The 20,596-nt window shown below is 47.6% G+C and overlaps 1 protein-coding gene across 1 annotated transcript in view; it reads left to right on the top strand.

The window, feature by feature from the left end:
• Nucleotides 1-20,596, top strand: part of STK10 (serine/threonine kinase 10) — an 80,820-nt gene that overhangs the window by 19,038 nt on the left and 41,186 nt on the right. Inside the window, exon 2 of the mRNA XM_034779014.1 lies at nt 2,560-2,724. Coding sequence (XP_034634905.1) covers nt 2,560-2,724 — 165 coding nt within the window. The remainder of the gene's footprint in view (nt 1-2,559; nt 2,725-20,596) is intronic.

Genomic DNA, 20,596 nt, shown 5'->3' with positions numbered 1-20,596 from the left:
CTGGGTCTGGTTCTGTTCAGTATCTTCATCAATGATTTAGATAAAGGCATAGAGAGTACACTCAAAGTTTTGAGGACGATACCAACCTGGGAGGGGTTGCAAATGCTTTGGAGTTTAGGATTAAAATTCAAAATGATCTGGACAAACTGGAGAAATGGTCTGAAGTAAATAGGATGAAATTCAATAAGGACAAATGCAAAGTACTCCATTTAGGAAGGAATAATCAGTTGCACACATACAAAATGGGAAATGACTGCCTAGGAAGCAGGGTCGGCTCCAGGGTTTTTGCCGCCCCAAGTGGCGGGGGGAAGCCGCGATCATGATCAGTGGCAGCTCCACCGCGCCGCTTCATTCTTCGGCGGCAGGTCCTTCCCTCTGAGACGGACTAAGGGACCCGCCGCCAAATTGCTGACGAAGAGCCGAACGTGCCGCCCCTCTTCATTAGCCACCCCAGACACCTGCTTGCTGCTCTGGTGCCTGGAGCCGGCCCTGCTAGGAAGGAGTATTGCGGAAAGGGATCTGGGGGTCACAGTGGATCACAAGCTAAATGAGAGTCAGCAGTATAACGCTGTTGCAAAAAAAGCAAACATCATTCTGGGATGTATTCATAGGAATGTTGTAAGCAAGACATGAGAAGTAATTCTGCTCTACTCCGCGCCGATTAGGCCTCAACTGGAGTATTGTGTCCAGTTCTGGGCGCCACATTTCAGGAAAGATGTGAACAAATTGGAGTAAGTACAGAGAAGAGCAACAAAAATGATTAAAGGTCTAGAAAACATGATCTGTGAGGGAAGATTGGAAAAATTAGGTTTGTTTAGTCAGAAGAAGAGAAGGCTGAGAGGGGACGTAATAGTTTTCAAGTACATAAAAGGTTGTTACAAGGAGGAGGGAGAAAAATTGTTCTTCTTAACCTCTGAGGATAGCACAAGAAGCAATGGGCTTAAATTGCAGCAAGGGTGGTTTAGATTGGACATTAGGAAAAACTTCCTAACTGTCAGAGTGGTTAAGCACTGGAATAAATTGCCTAGGGAGGTTGTGGAATCTCCATCATTGGGGATTTTTAAGAGCAGGTTGGACAAATACCTTTCAGGGATAGTCTAGATAATACTTAGTCCTGCCTTGAGTTCAAGGGACTGGACTAGATGACCTCTCAAGGTCCCTTCCAGTTCTATGATTATTGTCTTCATAGAAAACAGACTGTTCAGCACATTGATTTTTAAATAGCTCTTTGGGGACCCGATATGGAAGTGGTCACTCCCGTTTCCTCAGCCCCTCCTCCTTTAAAGCTGAAGTAGATCGTATAATCACTTGCATTTGGACAAAGGTACAGATCTGTCTCAACACACCCCTGAACTGTCTGTCGTTTGGGGATTATACTCTAGTCCCTAGGCAGAATTGCATTGGGGGCAGGGTAGTTCAGATCACAGATGCTGGTGTGATGGAGGCTGATGCTTTGTGTGGAAAGAAGACCATACTGCCCATTTGCATATGTTGGCATTTCCCCTCACTGGTAGCATGCAGTATAATGGATGCAAGTGTCGATTAGAGCTTGTTTCTCTTGACTGAGAGTGACAATAATTTGACAAGGTGGGTGAGGTAATACCTTTTATTGGACCAACTTCTGTTGGTGAGAGACAAGCTTGCAATCTGAATGTCATTTCTGGCTGCTTCAGTGACTCTGCATGCTGATCTGATTTAAGAAGCAGGGAGGGAAGGAGAACCAGGGGAGGAACACTTCAGCTGATGTGGTGCAGCTTGAGATAAACAAAGCTGTTGCTAGTATATCTGGCCCTTATCATTGGTTAAATAAGCCCTCTGGAGGATGTGGGCAAGGGAGTATATCTCATGTCTTCCCCAACTTGATCTAAGGCTTCCAGAAGTGCCACGGCAACAAAGATCAATAAAACATAAGGTGCTAGCTTGTCAAGGAAAGTTAGATTTAACTTCTGCTGCAGCTTTGCCCTGTTTTCACCACCACCAAACAGCTACCTGAGGGCCCCATCTCCATTATGCACAGCGACATTGGCAAATGCTAAGCATGTATAGGGGGCAGGGGGAAATTCCAAGACTGGAGCTGGTTCAGAGCTATACAGCAGGAGGCTTTGCTTTGTAACTCTTTATGGTCTCAGCGTTTTCCGAGATGCTGAGCACTGCAGTTCTCGCCAAAACCAAGGGGATTTGTGGATCCCGTAGGACTTTTGAAAATCAGGCCATTATATCTTATGCTCTAGGGCAGTCTTAGCTTCCAACTCCTTCACGGTAACATTGATGGGGTCTGTCTCTTGACTTCTTGGAAAGCATCTTCCCTCCTGCAGTGACGTGGCGGTGACGAAGAAACTGGAGAAAGGTAAGAGGGATTTTTGTCACCTTACGTCAGTAATCCTATCCCTGGGTCTGTGTAGCAAAGCTGCATCTGCACATTCTCCCCACTTTTATAGCAGGCACTTCCTAAAGGAGTTCAGGGTGAGAATTGGGAGAATGGAGACTGGGTTAACACCAAAGCCTCATCTTGTTTTTTTTCCTTAGGTCCATGTACTTACTGTGGGTTTTACATTACAGGCCAAGAATAAGGAGACAGGGGCATTAGCTGCTGCAAAAGTCATCGAGGCTAAGAGTGACGAGGAACTGGAGGATTATATGGTGGAGATTGAAATCTTGGCGACCTGTGATCACCCATACATTGTCAAGCTCCTGGGATCATTTTATCATGACAGCAAACTGTGGGTAAGAGGCTGTTACTGCATGCTATCCCCTCTTTTGTACATTCTTCATTCTCTCCATGCTGTTCTGGGAAGGCAAAACACACTGGCTCATGGCAAAGCGACCTCCGTAGAGCCTCTGACGTTCTGAAAGTCTCTGGGAGTTGCGAGCAAGGCACAAAGTGTGCACTAGACACTTCTCATAGTCACCGGGTCTCTCTCCTTCTTCTCATTGGACGAGCTGCTTAGGAACTGCCCAGACAAGCTCCCGAGACTCTCTCCTTAGGAAAAACACCGCAGTGGTTGTATGTTCTGTCCATTCACAAGTGCTTATGTAGGGCAAGAGCCTCGTTTTCCTGTTGGAGATTACAAAAAGGTTTAAAAGCCCATTTTCTCCCTGCGCCCCCTTCTGTCCCCCAATTCTCCACCCAGCCCCTCTTATTATGGAACCTGATTTAAGAGGAATCTGGACAGGTTTCTAAACGGCATGAGTTATTATTGCAGTTTAGGCTTCTGTGGTACAGTTCTGCAGGAACTGATGCTAAGAACTTAGCTCCAGGAAATGTGGAAAGCCCTCACCTGGAATGAGCCTCCTTGCATATATGCTTAAAACTTCTGGGCATTCTGTTGCTGTAACATAAAATGCAATCAAACTGGTTACTTCAGTGGCCAGTTACCGTAAAACTGGAAGAACAGCTCCATAATGGTACACTCCTGCCCCCCCCACCCTTCTCTGACAACATACGCTACTTAGTAATCATTCCCCTTGTGTTAGAGGAAAACCCTCTGATATTCAGCGTACGGCTGCAGGAAGGGTAGAAGGGGTTGTGGTGCTAGAGAAGGATTCCCCCTTCCCTGCTGGATTCAGACTGTGGTGTACGTGTCAGTGAGGATGCCTGTATGGGGCTCCAGAAATTGGGATGTATGTAGATCTTTCACCAATGTATTCTGTTCCCTCTCTGTTCACATCTGCCAGTACAGCTGCCCCTTCTTGCAACTACATCTGGGTGGCCCTAGAAGCCTTCACGGCTATAATGTCAAACCATAAGCGTGCAAGATGCTGTGTTCCCGAGCAATCTTAATGCCCTTCCCCTCAAGCATCTTCACAGCCTCCCAGCAGATTCCTGAAGACTCTCTATTCATAGATTATAGGCCAGAAGGGACCACTCTGATCTAGTCTGACCTCCTGGTAGCACAAGCCATGTGACTTCCCTGAATTAATTCCTGTTTGAACTAGAGCATGTCTTTGAGGAAAAACATCCAATCTTGATTTAAAAATTGCCCATAACAGAAAATCCACCACGACCCTTGGAAAGTTGTTACAGTGATTAATTACCCTCACTGTTAAACTTAAACTAGTGACTTCTGAAATCTGAATGTGGAACTCTGCTAGCTGGTAAGGTCACTGGCATCTGAGAGATGAAATGCTAAAGCCAGGGTCTCTTGCTTTACGTTAGACTATGCTAGGATGCAGCCCAGACCGAAGCCTGTCGTGCCAGCACGTATCAGTGTCCTTTCTGAGAAGCGCACTAACGCTCTCCCTGTCTCCTGTGGCTTGCCATAAATCAAGGTTAAATGTGCAGCATTTGAGCTCTTAAATGTGAGCCTCAAACCCTCCTTTTCATGAGCACTGCAACTCTGAAGGGAAGACGGCTTGCACGTTGTCTTGAAAACTAGCATTCAGATGGCAACTGATCTTCGTTTTAAGCGTCACGTTAGTTCAAGCATCAAAATAAATCTCTAACCTTCCAGCAAAGTGAAAGGCAAACATCCTCATGAGGGAATTCAGGGAGTCTACTGACACTGTGACTTTTCCAGAAATCAAAAAGTCAAACAAATCGACAAGCTCAGGATTAGAGACCAGACTTGTCTTACTCTATACCAGTGGTTTTCAAGCTGCTGGTCATGACCCAGTAGTGCGTCGCGGAATGTAAGGCACTGGGTTGCGGCAGCTCTGGTCAGCACTGCTGACCGGGCCATTAAAAGTCCCATCGGCCATGCTGCCCGGCTAAGGCAGGCTAGTCCCTACCTGTTCTGACACCGCAATGCGACCCGGAAGTGTCCAGCAGCAAGGCTGGCTCCTAGGCTGCCCAAGCCCCAGCTCTGCACTCCGGCCAATGGGAGCTGGGGGGCGGTGCCTGCAGGCAAGGGCTGTGCGGAGCCCACTTGCGCGCCTCTGCCTAGGAGCTGGACCTACTGCTAGCTGCTTCCGGGGCACAGCGCGGTTCGCAGTGCCAGGACAGGCGGAATGCCTGCCTCTGCACTCCAGCTGCGCCGCTGACGGGGAGCTGCCCAAGGTAAACCCACGCCCCAATCCCCAGCCCATTCCTGCACCCCAAACCCCTCATCCCTGGCCCCACCCGAGACCCTGCACCCTGACCCCCTACCACACCCCAACCCCCTGTCCCAGCCCTGAGCCCCACAACCCCAGAGCCCTCTCCTGCACCCCAGAGCCCTCATCTGCGCCCCCACCCCAGGGCCTGCCCCCCAGCTCAGAGCCCCCTCCCCCACCCCGAACCCCCCATTCTCAGCCCCACTCCACAGCCCTGAGCCCCTCCCACATCCCAAACCCCTCATCCCCAGCTCTGTTGGGTCGTGGGCATCAACAATTTTCTTCAACTGGGTCGCCAGAAAAAAAGTTTGAAAACCACTGCTCTGTACCTTCCCCACTCCATTTCTACCTCCTTCAGCTTCCCCTCACTTTAACTAGTCAGCCTGATTTATTTATTGGCCTCTGTTTTCTAAAACATCAGCTTGTTCTTCCCACCTCCTCCCTCCGTAGGAAGCTTTCCTTCCTTCCTGTAGGAAATTCTGCCTTTCCCCTTTGCTCTGCTTTTCTCTGCAAAGCACGGAGTAATGTGTCATTGTCTGCTGACCTACTAAAATTAAACGGTCCTTTAGAAACTAATGAAACAAGATATCCCGGTATCAAAACCTCCCATGAGGGGAAATCTTCTTGTACCTCAGTCCATTGTTAGGTGGCTAGTGTTCTATTTTTGGTTATTTGCAAGTGGCATTTGTCTTTCACCATTTATGCTGTTCATTTAAATACTCCTGTGTTTCACTGGGCTCGTAGGAAGTAAACAGGCCAGGCAGTTCCTCTCTTAGTTACATCTACACAGCAGCTAGGAAGTGTAGTTCCCTGCTTGGATAGACATGTGCCAGCTCTGATTCAGCTAGTTACCAAAAATAGCCGTGTGGTCGCTGCTCAGGCTAGTTGCCTGAGTACAAACCCACCCAAGAGCCTAGCCTCAAACAACGTTTCCAAGATTCTCTTGCAACAAATACAGGGCTGCAGCTTTTGGATTGCAAACATTGCAGGGGAATGTTTGCATCCAAATGGGGGTGGGTTTATTTTGTTGTTTTAAGAACATAAATTTCTGGTAAATAAAGAATGGTGAAAAAACTTTTTCTCCTGGAGGTGTTCAGAAGCCAGAGAGGCAGAACCTACGGCGTTTTTGGCTCAGACGGTCCATGCAGGAGCAAAGCCCTGTTGGAACACTCCAGCGGAAGGAAATCTGAGTGCTGTGCCGTTTCAGCAGTGCAGTGGGGTTCCCCAGGGTTCTGAGAGTGGCATGAAGGAGTGCCCCAAGTGTAGAGGCGTTGCAGGGCTTCGTCCGGCCAGTGGTCATGACTTACTCAGCCTCCCTGTCGGTGGTACGTTCCGCTCCCAGTATCTTATTGCTGTGTAATGCTGACCGACCTTGGCTGTCGGTGGGCGGGATCGAATCTGGGGCCTCTGGAGCTTAGGGCATGAGCCTCTACCACAGGAGCTACGGGCTGTTAGCTAAGGCTGTAGAGCAGACTCATTTTATCTCTGTCTCGAAGGTGTGTGGGTTACAGCTGCAGCCTGCGTAACACGGACACTGAAGTCTCAATAGACTGAAGTCCATGTTCCAGTGCTGGCCCCAGTATTGAGACGTTAACTGAGCTGATAGAGCAAGTGCTCCTGAATTAATAAAGAAAAGATGCGAAGAAACCTGGGATTCAGCAGCATCCGCTTTTAGCGTTGCTGTGAGCTCCAATCACTGCCCTCGCAGTTCCCGTGTTTGGGGGTCAGGGTTTTGCCTCATTTTCGGTAGGCAGCTAAGTGTGGTGTTTGTGGAGCTAACTTCTGCACGGGGGAAAGTGTATAAAATGCTCCCGACCCTGAAGTAGGTTCATTTAAACTAAATATTCACCCTTATTTTGGTCCCTGGCAACCCCTGAGCTATATAAAGTTGAGTGACAAGAAGCCCCTGCATTCTGGAGTGTGAGAGTGAAAGCCTGCTGCAGGCCACAGGTGTAAACAGTGTGAGTTTGGACACTCCATGAACTTTATGGGATGGAGTTGTCCTCATTACAACATTCTGCGCTGAGGAATTTTAAGTTGCAATACATCCCCATGATGCTGTGCTCCATGCACCGTGCCAATAGTTACTGACTCACTTCACTTCCTTCTGCTCTGGGCAAGAGCTAAGCAAGCTTGTGCTACTTATAAACAGCCCCAAGAAGCTCCCAGAATTGCAGTGTTGCCAACTCTCATGATTTTTATCGCGAGCCTGGCAATATTTGGTGTGCGTTTCTTAAAGCCCAGCTGTTGGAATTAGGGTACTAAACGAGGGTGGAGACCCTCATGCAAATAAAAGCAAGTTTATAGCCCTTGTGGGTGGGGAGCAAAGCTTGTAAATGTGACCTGAGTGCAGCCTATGGGCTCAGGAACCTGAAGGCAATCCGCCACTTGCCCCCAATATCTATTATTAAAAATAATCTCAACTCTTTGGGGCCTGGGCCTCATGGTTTTTGAATGCTTGGGGTTGGCACTACTGAACTTTCTCTTCTTGGGGAGAGAATATAGTAGCTGTTGGATGCACTGTCTTCTTCATTGCTTATTGATTTCTAGGCCTTGGCTACACTCGTGCTGTACAGCGCTGCAACTTGCTGCGCTCAGGGGTGTGAAAACGCCCCTCCCCTCCCCCCGAGTGCAGCGCTGCAAGCTACTCCCCTCGGAGAAGTGGAGTACATGCAGCGCTGCGAGAGAGCTCTCACAGCGCTGGCGGCATGACTACACTTGCGCTTCACAGCACTGCCACCCGAGTGTAGCCAAGGCCTTAGATACTGCACGTGTTAGGAGCTGTAGAAATGCTTCGAGCAGATAAGGAATGGCCCTGGGCCAGAGGAGCTTGCAGCCTCCTACTTTCAAATGTCTCCATCTGTTTAAGTGTGTGTTCTCTTGTGGGTGGGGGCGGAACTTCTCTTGGACTGACGTTTTCTCCACCAGCCTTTATTCTGAGCACCTGACTTTTGACCTCCGGAGAGGGAGTTTGGCTTACAGCTTGACAGTCTGTTTTAACAGTAACAAATATATCCCTTTTGCATCCTGTATAGAAAAGTGCTGTGAACTTAATACAGAATTAGAACCTCTCAGTGTGAAATCCTGGGCCAGTTGAAGTCGGTGGGAGTTTTTCCATTGTTTTTAAGTAAAACCAGGCAAGAAACCCAGAGGTTTCTTGGACCATTCTATAGAATGGATAGAGGATCATTCATATCTCCCTGCTATGGAATTTTACAGATGGGTTGAAAAACCTAAGTTAAATCAATAGATTTTTAGGGTAATTTGTATAAAACCCTATTGCTTTAACCCCTATTAATGTCTACAAAGCTCTTCCATAAGGTGTGAGGTTCTAATTGAAGTAAGCTGTGGGTGGGATACTTTTACTGCTTTGCTGCTATAAACTGTGGTTATGTAACTAAAACCCTGTTGTCATGTAAATAGCTTTTTCCTGAGACCAAAGCTAAAACCTCATGCTGCCCTAGCCCGGTAATTTACCTTTGCCAGAGCACATCTGTAGGCCATCAGAGTTTATTTCGCTAATGGCTTGGCTTAGTTGCTCAGTTTATGGAATTGGCCTAGTTTGCTTGCTCTGTATGTGTAAATACCTAACTGAAGTAGATTCCGTTACCTTGCAAGTATTTCACTTCCACCATGAAAACCCTTTGAATTTTCAGTGAGCAGAGAAACATGTTTGTTTCGATCATTGTGCATATTGCATGGACATTGTGTGGGCTTCCTGAATTCCGGTCGTATCTAACTATCCATATGGCACTATCACATGTCCCATGTCCACGGGAATATATCATGTCCCTGTCTTTGCATTCCAGATCTAATTGGGCGGGAAAAAGGGAAAGAACATTGGGCTACACTCTGTCGAAGTCATCCAAGGGGGCAGTGAGGTTGGGGAGGGACAGTGTGGGCAAAAATAAGACTAATGTAACTAGGGAGGAGAACTGAAGTCCTGGATATGAAATTAACCTTTTCACACTAGTATGTCCTGTTGCATCCGTTTCTAGTGATGGCCTTTGCTCTGGGAACACCCAGCTTCAAAGATCCTTATCAAAAGCAAATGGCACCAAGATGGTGCATTCAGCAGGTTTCTGTTCCCTTTCTCTGTACCAGTTCATACCAAGCATTCTTGAAAATCCTGCATCATCATAAAAAGTTCTTTACCTGTTGCCCCAGGGTACTGAGTCCTGTGAGGTGTTGGGTGGCTTTTAACTACTTTTAACTGGAAATAATGTTTTGTTTGTTTTTTAAAGCTGACACTGTAGTATCAGATTTACTATGTTAAGTCCAGCTGTAACAACTTTAAATACCAGGGAAATATTATCCCTTATACAGTGAGCTTGAGCCATAGAAAGGTGTATTCATCAGATACCATGTGTACAAGATACATTCCCAGGATGTTTTTTCCCCCAGAGTCCTTTCCCTTGGAGATTAATACTGTTTTGTTTTAATGTTTAACATCTTACTTAGCAGGAGCATTGCAGGTCTAAATTGGTGCTTTACGCACTGCCTTGTGCTTTTGTAGTGAAAGTGTTTTGAACAGTTTTACTGTGATTGACACTAAATAAACCTCAGTGCAGCACAAGGGAGACGGCACAGTTCCTGCACTTGTTAGGTCTCTCATCAACCAATGCTTGTATCTGTGTCACTAAAATTCACCCCAAACTTGGGCTAACCAGAGAGCCACTGCACAAGCATGGCAGAGGATTCACTAGCCGCGCTATTTGTTCCTAAATACTTACCGATGCCCTAGAACTCAGATGTGACTGCTACATGATCCAGTTAATCTCTGCCTGGCTGTTGTGCGTTAGCACATCCTCGGCTTGTGGGGGATGCTTGTTTGGACTCTGACATCCAGGTCGTTCACTCTGAGGACTGGAACGGGGTAGCACAAACTGGCTCCTGCAGATTGCTTAAATGAGCGATTGGCTTTTTGCGCAGTGTGAAATTGCCAGGACCTGGGGGCTTATCCTCAGCTGGTGTTGAAATCAGTGGAGCCATGACAATTTATACTAGCTGAGGATCTGCTCCTTGTATTTTGCTACCGCAGGCTCACTGTTCCACTGAGTCTTCCAATGCTTGTGACTACACCTGGTATATGACCAGAACGTCATACATTCCAAAGTATTGACAAACTTAAAGTTACAGGTGCAGCAGGAATATTTATCTTTGAGGTGGGGTGCTTCTGCCTTATCTAGGTTATCTAGTGAATGTCAGTTTTTATTGTACCCGAGAGACATGTTTGTTTGTTTCTTTATGAACTCACCCAGGGAAATGATAAAAGACAAAAACACGCTATGCCCTGTGGGTGAACACTTTTCACAAAGCGATCCCTCCATCTGACCTGTCAGTCCTCAAAGGAAACCTGCACAACGCTTTCAGAAGACTAGCCTGGGAACTTAATTTCATTACCCATAAATATGAGGGCGCTATAGATGGGATGGAGGTAAATCCTATCTCGCCATGTTACTCCCTACGTGCACTCACTGATTTTATTAAATGAAATGCCAAGAACATAAAATTTGCACATAAATTAATATTAATGAAGGTACTTCCAGGTGGGGACAATACAGTGACTCAAAACCAAACGGAGAGCCCATCCTGTGATGAGTGATAAATTGCAGCTTTGATCTTACAGCATTCCTCTCTGGACTTAACTTGAAGATTTTTGTTCTTTTTCTTTTTTTTTTAAAGTGCTTTTACAAACCCCTGAGAGCCATGGAAATGTTTCCATTGACTTAAAAATATTCCATAAAAACAATTAAGAAATGCAAATAAACATTTTCCCTGCTGTGTTTCCAACCCAAGCATCCTAGCACTGTGATCACTTAGGAGAATCTAAGGCCTTGGCTACACTTGCGAGTTACCATGCAATAAAGGAGCTCTGGGTGCCTAGCTCACTCCCCCTCCACACTGCAAGGCACGTAGAGCACTCTGACTCCACGGCTACAGCGCTGCGGTACTCAACCTCGGAGAGTGGAATAACGTTTGCTGCGCCCCCGCTGGAGCGCCGCGGCGCCAGTGTGGATGAGGTGTTGCATTACTATGCTCGGATCAGCCTCTGGAAACGTCCTATAATCCCCTTAAATCAAGTGGCGATTCTTGTCATTGTTTTGAATCACTGTAGGAATGCAGATATGCCCTTTTGAAAGCTCAGTTTCTGACAGCCGGGAATGCTGTGTGTGAGAGAGAGAGAGAGAGAGAGAGAGAGAGAGAGAGAGAGGGGGGGGGGGGGGGGGGGGGGTCTGCTGCTGTCTGAATTTACAAGACAGCATGCTGACATGCTCTCAGCCCCCCAAAAACCCACTCTCTCTCCCCCCACATACACACAACACACTCCCTGTCACACTCCACCCCACCCCCCGCATTTGAAAAGCATGTTGCAGTCACTTGCATGCTGGGATAGCTGCCCATAATGCACCACTCCCAATGTCGCTGCAAGTGCCGCAAATGTGGCCATGCCAGTGCGCAAGCAGCTGTCAGTGTGGACAGATTGCAGTGCTTTCCCTCCTGCGCTCTCCGAAGGCGGGTTTAACTCACAGCGCTCTACATCTGCAAGTGTAGCCATGCCCTAAAGCTCAAAGCTGACTAGAAACAGAAGGGAAACCGACTAGTGGCTCTCAACTGTGAAATGCTGATAGATATGTGCAAAAAGTGAATAACCACTATCCTAACGAAGTAACATTTTTAAAATTCAATTGTAATCTATAGTGTCGGTAAAATGTTAGGAAACGTGTGCTTGATGTAATTCAGCTTATCATCTTAAACTGTGTTTCCTTTAAAAACACACCTACACCCATCACCTTCCAGGCACAAACATTGGACTGTTCAAATTGGTGAACCTTAACTGAAATTGACAGGCTCCTCCTGAATGTTTAGCTATTAAATCTTTAGTCCTCCTCCCATCAGGCAAAAGCCTGAGTGAAGGGGCCTTTAAACCATTCCTTGGGCCAGCCAACTCAAGCCATATCCGATCAGTGTGGGGAGTAAATTCCAGTTGAGAACCCTCCAACAGCAAAGGCTTTGTCCCAGGTGTTCAGACCAGGCATGTTAGCCCAGCTATTAGGGCACAACAAAGGGGGAGAGGTGGTTTCTCATTATCAATCTGCCTCTGGTCTGCGTGAAGTGGCCGGATAAGTACCACAGCAGCAAACTCTGCAGTTGGGTACTTAAAGGCCAGAGCACAATCTCAAAGGCACTAATTACTGTGATTGGCCACTCAGATGGAAGGGGGAGACTCATGAATTACCAGTCAGGCTTTGCATTTATCCTCCTACAAATTTATCCTTTGTAATACAAAGTGGAGTCATGCAGCTTTGTTCCTTTGAAAACAGGATACTGCAGTTCTCATGCCCCTGGTGTGAAGTGACATAAGTAACCCATCCCTTCACAAAGATGGCAGCTCCCAGTAGCCGTAGGCGTGCTCCATGCCTGACTCCAGAGCAGTGATTGGAATCTGTTGCCTGCTTGTATTTTTGAACTGTTCTTCCCACGGGGACGCTGAGTAATGAGACTAATCAAACTGACAGGTCAGAAAGTGGAAACGCCAATGGGCCGGAAGTTAAACTTCCTGTGATGTCCAAAGAAACTAACTCTGGCTTACCAGGGCAATGGACTTGTCTTTGCCTTTGCCTTTTGCATCCATTTGATTAAATCGGAAGTATTTCAACCTGTGTTGTGCTTGGTTTTGAACTCAAATGGGAATGTCCCTCCCCAGCTCTCAGTCATTAGTTCAAGGAAGTGTTTTGCTACTTCAGAGTGCGAGTCTGACTCGGAGGAGTACCTGGGATACGGATCTGTGCGTTAGTGGCTTGCACAGCTAAAAGGACTTTTTTTTTTTTTTTTTTTAATCCTGACAATGCAAAGAAGGGAGCTTTCCCTGGTTACTAAACGAGGTGGCTGGGCACAGACTGGCACTTGTGCTCAGATACTCAAAATAGCTTTTTAAACATTTATTTATTTAAAGGGATATGTTTGTGGAAGGTGCCTTTTGAGGTTAACGGTCTGTCTGCACCCAAGAGCAGCAATGCAAGGTGCTGCCAATGCCTCTCTCTGCCAGTGTGTTTCAGCGCCCCCTTTAGGGCCCACCTTGCACTGCAGAGGGGAGGAGGATTGGTTATTTGTATTTGTGATAGCACCTAGAGACCCCAGCCTCCTTGTGCTAGGCATTGTGCAGATGTATAATAGAGATGGCCTTTGCCATGAAGAGCTTAGTCTAAGGGCGTGTCTACACTACAATCTAAGTTGACCTATGTTAGGTCGACTTACAGCCACAGCAGTAATTACACTACCCTCCTTCTGTCGCTGGTGCACGTGCTCACCAGGAGCACTTCCACCAACTGAAGAGAGGCAGTGTGAGGGGCTGAAAGCCTGGGCTCTCAGCTCTGCACAGCCGCCGCGCCCCCCCCCCCCCCCCCCGGGGCCCGCCCCCTCCCCCCCCCCCCTCCCCCGCGGGGGGGGGGGGGGGGGGGGGGGGGGGGGAACCACCTGAGGCTTCTTACCTGAGGTGGGGAGATCTGCACCTGAAGTCCCGTTGCTGCTCTACTCCCAGTGGAGAGCAGGGAGCTCAGAGGGCAGCCCAAGCCGGGAGCCTGGGGGACAGCTCGGAGCGTAGGCCCAACTGGGGAGAGGGCTTTCTTGTCAATTTCACGGCTCTAGCCAGCAGCCAATGTAAGGAATACAGCGTCAACACAAACACTACGTTGCCCTAACTACGCTGACATAAGCCTACGCCTCTCGTGGAGGTGGAGTTATGTGTGTGTAGTAGGACATGTATATTGGCGGGAGCAAGGCTGTAGTGTAGACATAGTTAGGTCTGCACTTATGTCAACCTAACTGTGTAGTATAGACCAAGCCTAAGACTGCAGCTCAGCCGGTGGATACAGCAGACGGGAACACAAGGTAATGATGAGACTGCTGTGATAGCATCGTTCACAGCATCACTTTATGACTGGGACAACCAATTTATTTGGAGGGTACCTTCATGTGCTGATGACTGTGGGCTGCTGCTAGCCTGGAGTATGTTTGAAGTGGTTACTTAGCAGTGAAAAGACTGTTACCAAGCTCCATTCCAGTCCCTCAGGGACTCTGCATTTCAACATCCATCCAACATGGGAATGTTGAATGAGAGGCAGTGCGGTCTAGTGGATATGGCACCAAACTGGGAATCAGGAGAGATGGGTTCCATTCCTGGCTCTGCCATTGACCTGCTGTGTGATGTTGGGCAAGTCACTTCCCCTTGCCATGCCTCAGTTTCCCCATCTGTGAAAATGCAGATAATGATGCTAACCACCTTTGTAAACCACGTTGAGAGCTCCAGATGAAAAGTACTATATAAGAGTTAAGTAGTAGTGGTGGTGGTATGATTATCGTCTTCATGCTTCATTATAGATGAAGCTCTCCATTGTGAAGTCCAAAAAGATGTGTGGTGGTTTTTGTTTGGTTGGTTTTTTTTGGACCTGTTGTCTTGCTGCCTCTTCCCCTGCTGATGGGGATTGATCTTTTTTATTCCAAATATTTCGCCTTGGAGGTTATTTTGTTCTGGGAAAATGATCTATTATACTTCAAGTCCCTGGTAAATAGTGCCCTTTTCTTGTAAAGAATATTGGCAAGCTTGTAGCTGCCTGTCTTACAGAGAGCTAATTATTTCACTTCCACCTACAGAATATTTGCCATGTCAGACAAGCTGTTGACATTTGGGTTTTTACTGTATTAGCAATGAGGGTTTCACTATTATTTTATGGAGTAACCAGAGATCTCTAGTGTACACGAGGGCCTGTTGCTGCCTAGGAGGGAGAGCGCAGCTGATGGGGTGGAGTGGATGCTGATTGTTCGTTGGCCCTTAGTGCACTTCTGCGTGGGTGTGACGCTGACCTTGCAGAATTCTATGAAATACAGTTTATGAAAGACTCTCTAAACCTCTGGGCCATTTGGAGCGGATCCTGCGGGGGCACGGGGCTATGTAGGCAAATTCATAGATGTTAAGTCCAAAAAGGAGCATTATGGTCATTTAGTTTGACTTCCTGCATAAAACAGGTCATACATTCTTGCTCAGGAACTTACTGGTGAGCTACAGCATTTCTCTTAGAAGGACATTCAGTCTTGATGTTAAATGTGCCAGACGGTTCACCGACAGCTCACAAGCATCATATGGGCCAAATTCAGAGCCTGAAGGCAGTGGAACTGGCACCCCTCTCTTCCAGCATGTATTAGGAAAGCAGCTAACAGGAGGGCACCGATAAAGGTGCCAAGCTAAGTAGGTGTGGGAATGTGTTCTTCTATCTTTCATTCGCCTTCTGATGGGAGTTTAACCCTTGGACTTTAGATTCTTTTATTGAGAAAAGGAATGTGGATTAAGGTACCAGGGATATCCCCTGGACTTTGTAACAAAATCGAAACTGACTTTCACTGATCAGTACAATGCTTATGTGATTAAAAATAAACAAAACAAAAAAAACCTAACCCAGAGTGGATTTAGTCAAATTTGAGGCCAGTTTATATGAACAGTAGTTAATAAAACCAAAACCCGACAACTTTGTATTCTATGCTCTCGTATGCTCCTGAAGAAGATAGTCCAGGTGTTTGGGGAAAAAGAGGGAAGTTACATCCCACAGTTAACTTGTAGCAGTGTGAAGCTGACTAGCTTTCAGTCAGCATGCAGAGGGAAAAGATGTTCTCTTACATTATTAATAGTTCTTCTAAGGAGGGTGAGTTTGTGGCAAATGGAGCGTCTCCTCTTACGGTTGGCAGAACTGCCCAGCTTCATAGTTCTGCATCAAACCTTGGTCATGCATCTGCCACAACAGTTCTCAAACTGTGGGTCGCAAACCTCATTTTAATGCAGTCGCCAGGGCTGGCGTTAGACTTGCTGGGGCCTAGGGCTGAAGCTGAAGCCCAAGGGCTTCAGCCCTGGGCGACAGGGCTCGGGCTTTGACTTCAGACCTGGGCGGTGGGGCTCAGATTACAGGCCTCTGGCCTGAGGCTGAAGCCCTTTGGCTTTGGCCCTCCCACCCAAGTGGCAGGGATCGGGATGGCTCAGGCTTTGGTCCCCCCTCCTGGGGTCATGTAGTAATTATTGTTGTCAGAAGGGGGTCGCGCTGCAATGAAGTTCGAGAACCACTGCCCTGCCAGATAGGCCAAGGGGAGGGCAGGCTGTCTGCTTCCTTTAGTCTGCTTGTTCTGTATCATAATGTGAATATTACTTTTGCCCTCTCATTTTATCAATGGCAAGTACTTTCTTTCCACAGAAGTTTAAACTTCTGCACCCCCCTGCCCCATCATGAAATGCTGCCCAGTAGTGTGTGTGTGTGCGCGCGCGCACACACACACATACCTGCTATAGAATATGGAGAGAGGGAGAGGCCTGATCTACGTAAAATGAGCTTTGGGAGGCCATGAGCAAGGTGATAACAGACTCCCAGGTACAGTAGATCTGGATTTTCGATGAGACTGAATCGGCTTTTTCTGCTTCTTACTGCTCAAAAAGCTGGAGAAAGGGGAATACCTTTACTGATGGCTCATTCTAATATATGATCCGCTGCTGATCTTATCTAGCAACGCTATGTTCTAGCAAGACTCAGCCAGGGCCAAGCCTCTTGAAACTGATAACTGCGGTCGGATGCTGCCTGTTTTGTTTACTTTTCACACAGAAGAATGTCAGGCTTTGCTAATCTTCAGCTGGACTGTAATGTTCAGGCTGTAGCCCAGGTCAATACTAGGGAGTCTGCCTTACGGAAGTAGCTTGCTGTCAAAGTCCTACAGGGATGTTCAGCAATGGGAACGGAAGAAGCACATTGCACCAGTACAGCAGCTCCAATGAACAGAGCTGGTCTTCACCTACCTTGATGTACAAGCTTGGAAGAAGCAGTGTGGTCCCATGGGTAGGGCACTAGGCTAGATCTTAGGAGCCCAGGATTCTGTTTCCAGGTCTGCCAACAATCTGCTGAGTGGCCTCGGCCAAGTCCCTGTTTTTCTGTTTCCTCTTCATCTTGTGGTTTGTTTCATCTGTTTAGACCGGGGTGGCCAAGCCGCAGCTCCCGAGCTGCATGTGGCTCTTTTGTAGTTAAAGTGTGGCCCATGGAGCCCCTGCATCTCCCCCATTCTCCGCCTACCAGACTGGGGACAGTTTGGGGCTTCTGCCCTGCGGTGGGGTGGTGGAGGTAGGGGCCTCTGCCCAGCAGGGAGGGAGGTCTAGGGGCTTCAACCCCTAGCCCCACCACTTCCGCCTCTAGCCCCACCACCCTGCCGCAAAGCGGGAGCTTCGAGCCCTGGCAGGCGCGCCGGCTCTCAAACTTCTGAAGATTATTGTATGCAGCTTGGAGGATCCGTGAGTTTGACCATTCCTGGTTTAGACTGTGAGCTCTGGGCAGTGAATGTCCCTTTCTGCATTTTGTACACGACCTAGGATAATATGGCCCTGATTTGGGTTGAGGCCTTTAATGCTACCGTAATACAAATACGTGAAGTGCTGTCTATGCTTTTCACCCTTCTGTCCTCCGCAGACCTTGCTTTCTTGGGGTGCAAAGTAACTGTGGATTCTCCCAGGATTGTTGCAGCCACTTTTGAGTCTTAGTTAAACCTGGTGTGCTAAAATAAGCCCAGAGAGCTGGAGTTTACCAACCCAGTAAGACTGTTCTCTTTACTCTTTGTGGATGGTGGATTTTTTACATTGCTTATCCTGTTCTGGCATCAAAACCACAAATCCACAGGAAGAAACTTCCCTAAAATTTTGTGAATATTTAATCTGTTCATCCAAGTCCAGAGTGTCCTAGAGATGGCCTGACTCTCCTTGATTGGAGACCAACCTGTTTCCCATCACTCCAGTGTCTCCCAGCCTCTGCCAATGGATGTTGAAAGAGCATCATGGATGGGTTAAGGACAGTTGCTTATTTGTGTCTGTGCATAGTCTAGAGGGGAGAGTTAGTACTATGTCCCCTCGGGGAGCAGCCTGCTGGAGACTGGTCTGCCTCTGAACCACACCTTCCGCCTCTGCCAGCACGAATACCTCAAGAGTCACTTTGTTAAAGTGGTGAAAGGATGCCAGCATTTTCTGTGTAAAGAGCTTGCCAGGAAACATGATCCTTTTCTGGGCTGGGTGCTACGAAGAGAGATTCTATCCTGCACCTAAAGCAGGAAATGTTTTCAGTGGGTTGGGATAGTTCACAGAGAGGATACTGTTCTAAAGGTGAATTCCTCCAGCTTCATGTATAGCTGGGGAGAGTGGGATGGGAATACGTGCTGCACCCAGAGTATGTCAGGGACACTGGTCTGAAATGTTTGCATTGCAGGGTGACTGGGCGGAGGGGAGAAGGAATGGACCAAAGGCCATGGCTCTTTTTAACAGAGGAAGGGTGGTGCCAGGTTTGCAGCTGAAATCTTTTGCACTTGCTTTCTCTTTCTCCGCAGTTTAACTGCAGTGCCAAAGAGCTCCAGTCCCCTTTTGAGATATAAATGGGGACTTGTTTAAAGGGATTGAATGGATTTTATCATCCTGAACCTGCTTTGCTTTTCTTTCTTTCTTTCTCTGAAGCTAGCGGGGTGACTTTCTGTTAATCACAGATGATGCAATCAGTTAGAGGAACTGGGTTGTTAGAAATGAAAATGGAAAGACTTCACCAATGATGGGGATGATTATTACCAAGGCAACCAACTGGGTGTTACCTAATGCAAGTGCGCTGTTGAAATTTCATCAACAGAACATGACTGGTGGTTTTCACGCAAACTGACACTGCTTAAGAGTGTTTTCCCCAGTATATTATTAGCCCTCCTGCTTTCCATCTCCTTACAGTGGAAGGAGGGCGTGGACTGTCTCTTTACCATTAAAGCAGACCCTGCCCTCATGTGGCTTAGAGGTTGCAGTCAGAAAAGTGATGTCACATAACATTGGTCTTGTGGAGTTTCTTGTCTCTTGTTTTTCAGAACATGTTCTCAGTTTTTGTAAGTGGAAATGTTCTCACTGCCAACCCTGCAAATGCAGCCTGGACTCTGAGAGTCAAGCTGGGTTCTTTCCTTCCACAATATCATTACTGTGATAAGGGATTACAGACATTACTGAGGACTCTGTGCTTTCAGTGGGCTGCCTGGGTGTAATTCTTTACTAAATTGTGTTAATCAGCTTGATGTACACGAGGAGGGGAATCCCATTCTCACTCAGTGTTGCTGGCTCTGCCTTGCTAATGAGTGTAAAGGGGTGAAAATGTTAGTGGCTGATGTTGCCAGAGGATGCTGACACATGCACCCAGGAAGTTGCTTTTCCGAGCAGAATTGTACTTTGTATCTCAACACTTGAAAGCAGAACTCCAAGGCCCCACTTTTCTGAATTTTGTTCACGGGAAGAATCTCTCCTGAGCAACAGAACAGGAAGAGGCTGTTCTGTCAGCGTCATTCCTGACGTTTAGTGGAATCCAAAAGGCTTTTTTTATTTAGTAGGTGGAAATCCCTGTTGACCATTTTCCTGATTTCCCCCACCATGCTCTCTCTAATCTAGGGCTCAATTATCTGTTCTCCCCTGTGACACCAGAAGCTTTTGAGGTAGTCTGGGCCCCCTTATCTTGGACTCCCGAGAGAACCCCATCTACCTTTTTGTCCTGCTGTAAAGCATATGTGCTGAATCGGGATTCCTTATTCAGGCTTGACTAACTCAGCACTGCATAATAGAAGTCTGTGAATCACAGGGCTTGCTGCTATTTGCTGTGTTGCTTCTGCTTTTCCAGTAAGTGGGTGCGATTATCTGCCAGGAAACCTCAGCTCTTGTTGAGATCTACAAAACTGAACACGTTTTGCTACTAACGCACCTCAGTAGCATGTGCTCCTGACTCTGTCTTACTCCTTCCCCCTCCCCTCCCCTCTTCAAATCAGCTCTACTTCAGTGAACTGTGCAGGCAGGGCCGGCTCCAGCTTTTTTGCCGCCCCAAGCGGCGAAGGGAAAAAAAAAAAAAAGATAGTCGCGATCGGCAGTACTTCGGCGGCAGCTCTACTGCGCCGCTTCATTCTTCGGTGGCAATTCAGCGGCCGATCCTTCCCTCTGAGAGGGACCAAGGGACCCGCTGCTGAATTGCCGCCAAAGACCCAGATGTGCTGCCCCTTTCCATTGGCCGCCCCAAGCACCTGCTTCCTGCACTGGTGCTTGGAGCCGGCCCTGTATGCAGGCGAGAATTCTCTTCTCCTCTCTGCTGCTGCGTGGCCACTTTTCTCGTGGCAACTATGCTTCTAAACATGGAAAAACTGAAACTGCTGGTAACGAGTAGTTATTGCAATGCCTGGTACATAGGAATGCAGACACTGAATCTGAAAAGTCTCTGGTTGGTTCAGAATGCAGCAGCCTGCTTGGCAATGCAGGTCACTGAGAGTAGAGCCCTGCTCTGAGGGGTGCATGGGTTGCTCATTCAGCACATGGGAGAATTTTGGCCTTCCTGCCGTAGGCAGAGGCCTCCTTGAAAATATTGAATTTATAGGGATAACTTTGGAAAGGGAGAGAGGAGATGGAATCCTCTTCTGGGCCGAGGTGGCAGCCACACTGTTGTAGAAATACTGCCCCGGCCTGTAATTAAACAGTCTTGTGGTTTCAAGCAGACTT

The sequence above is a fragment of the Trachemys scripta genome, chromosome 8, assembly GCF_013100865.1.
Source record: "Trachemys scripta elegans isolate TJP31775 chromosome 8, CAS_Tse_1.0, whole genome shotgun sequence".
In the NCBI taxonomy this organism is placed as follows: domain Eukaryota; kingdom Metazoa; phylum Chordata; order Testudines; family Emydidae; genus Trachemys; species Trachemys scripta.
Note: the sequence above shows the minus strand (reverse complement) of the source record. Positions and strands in the feature narration are given on the sequence as shown.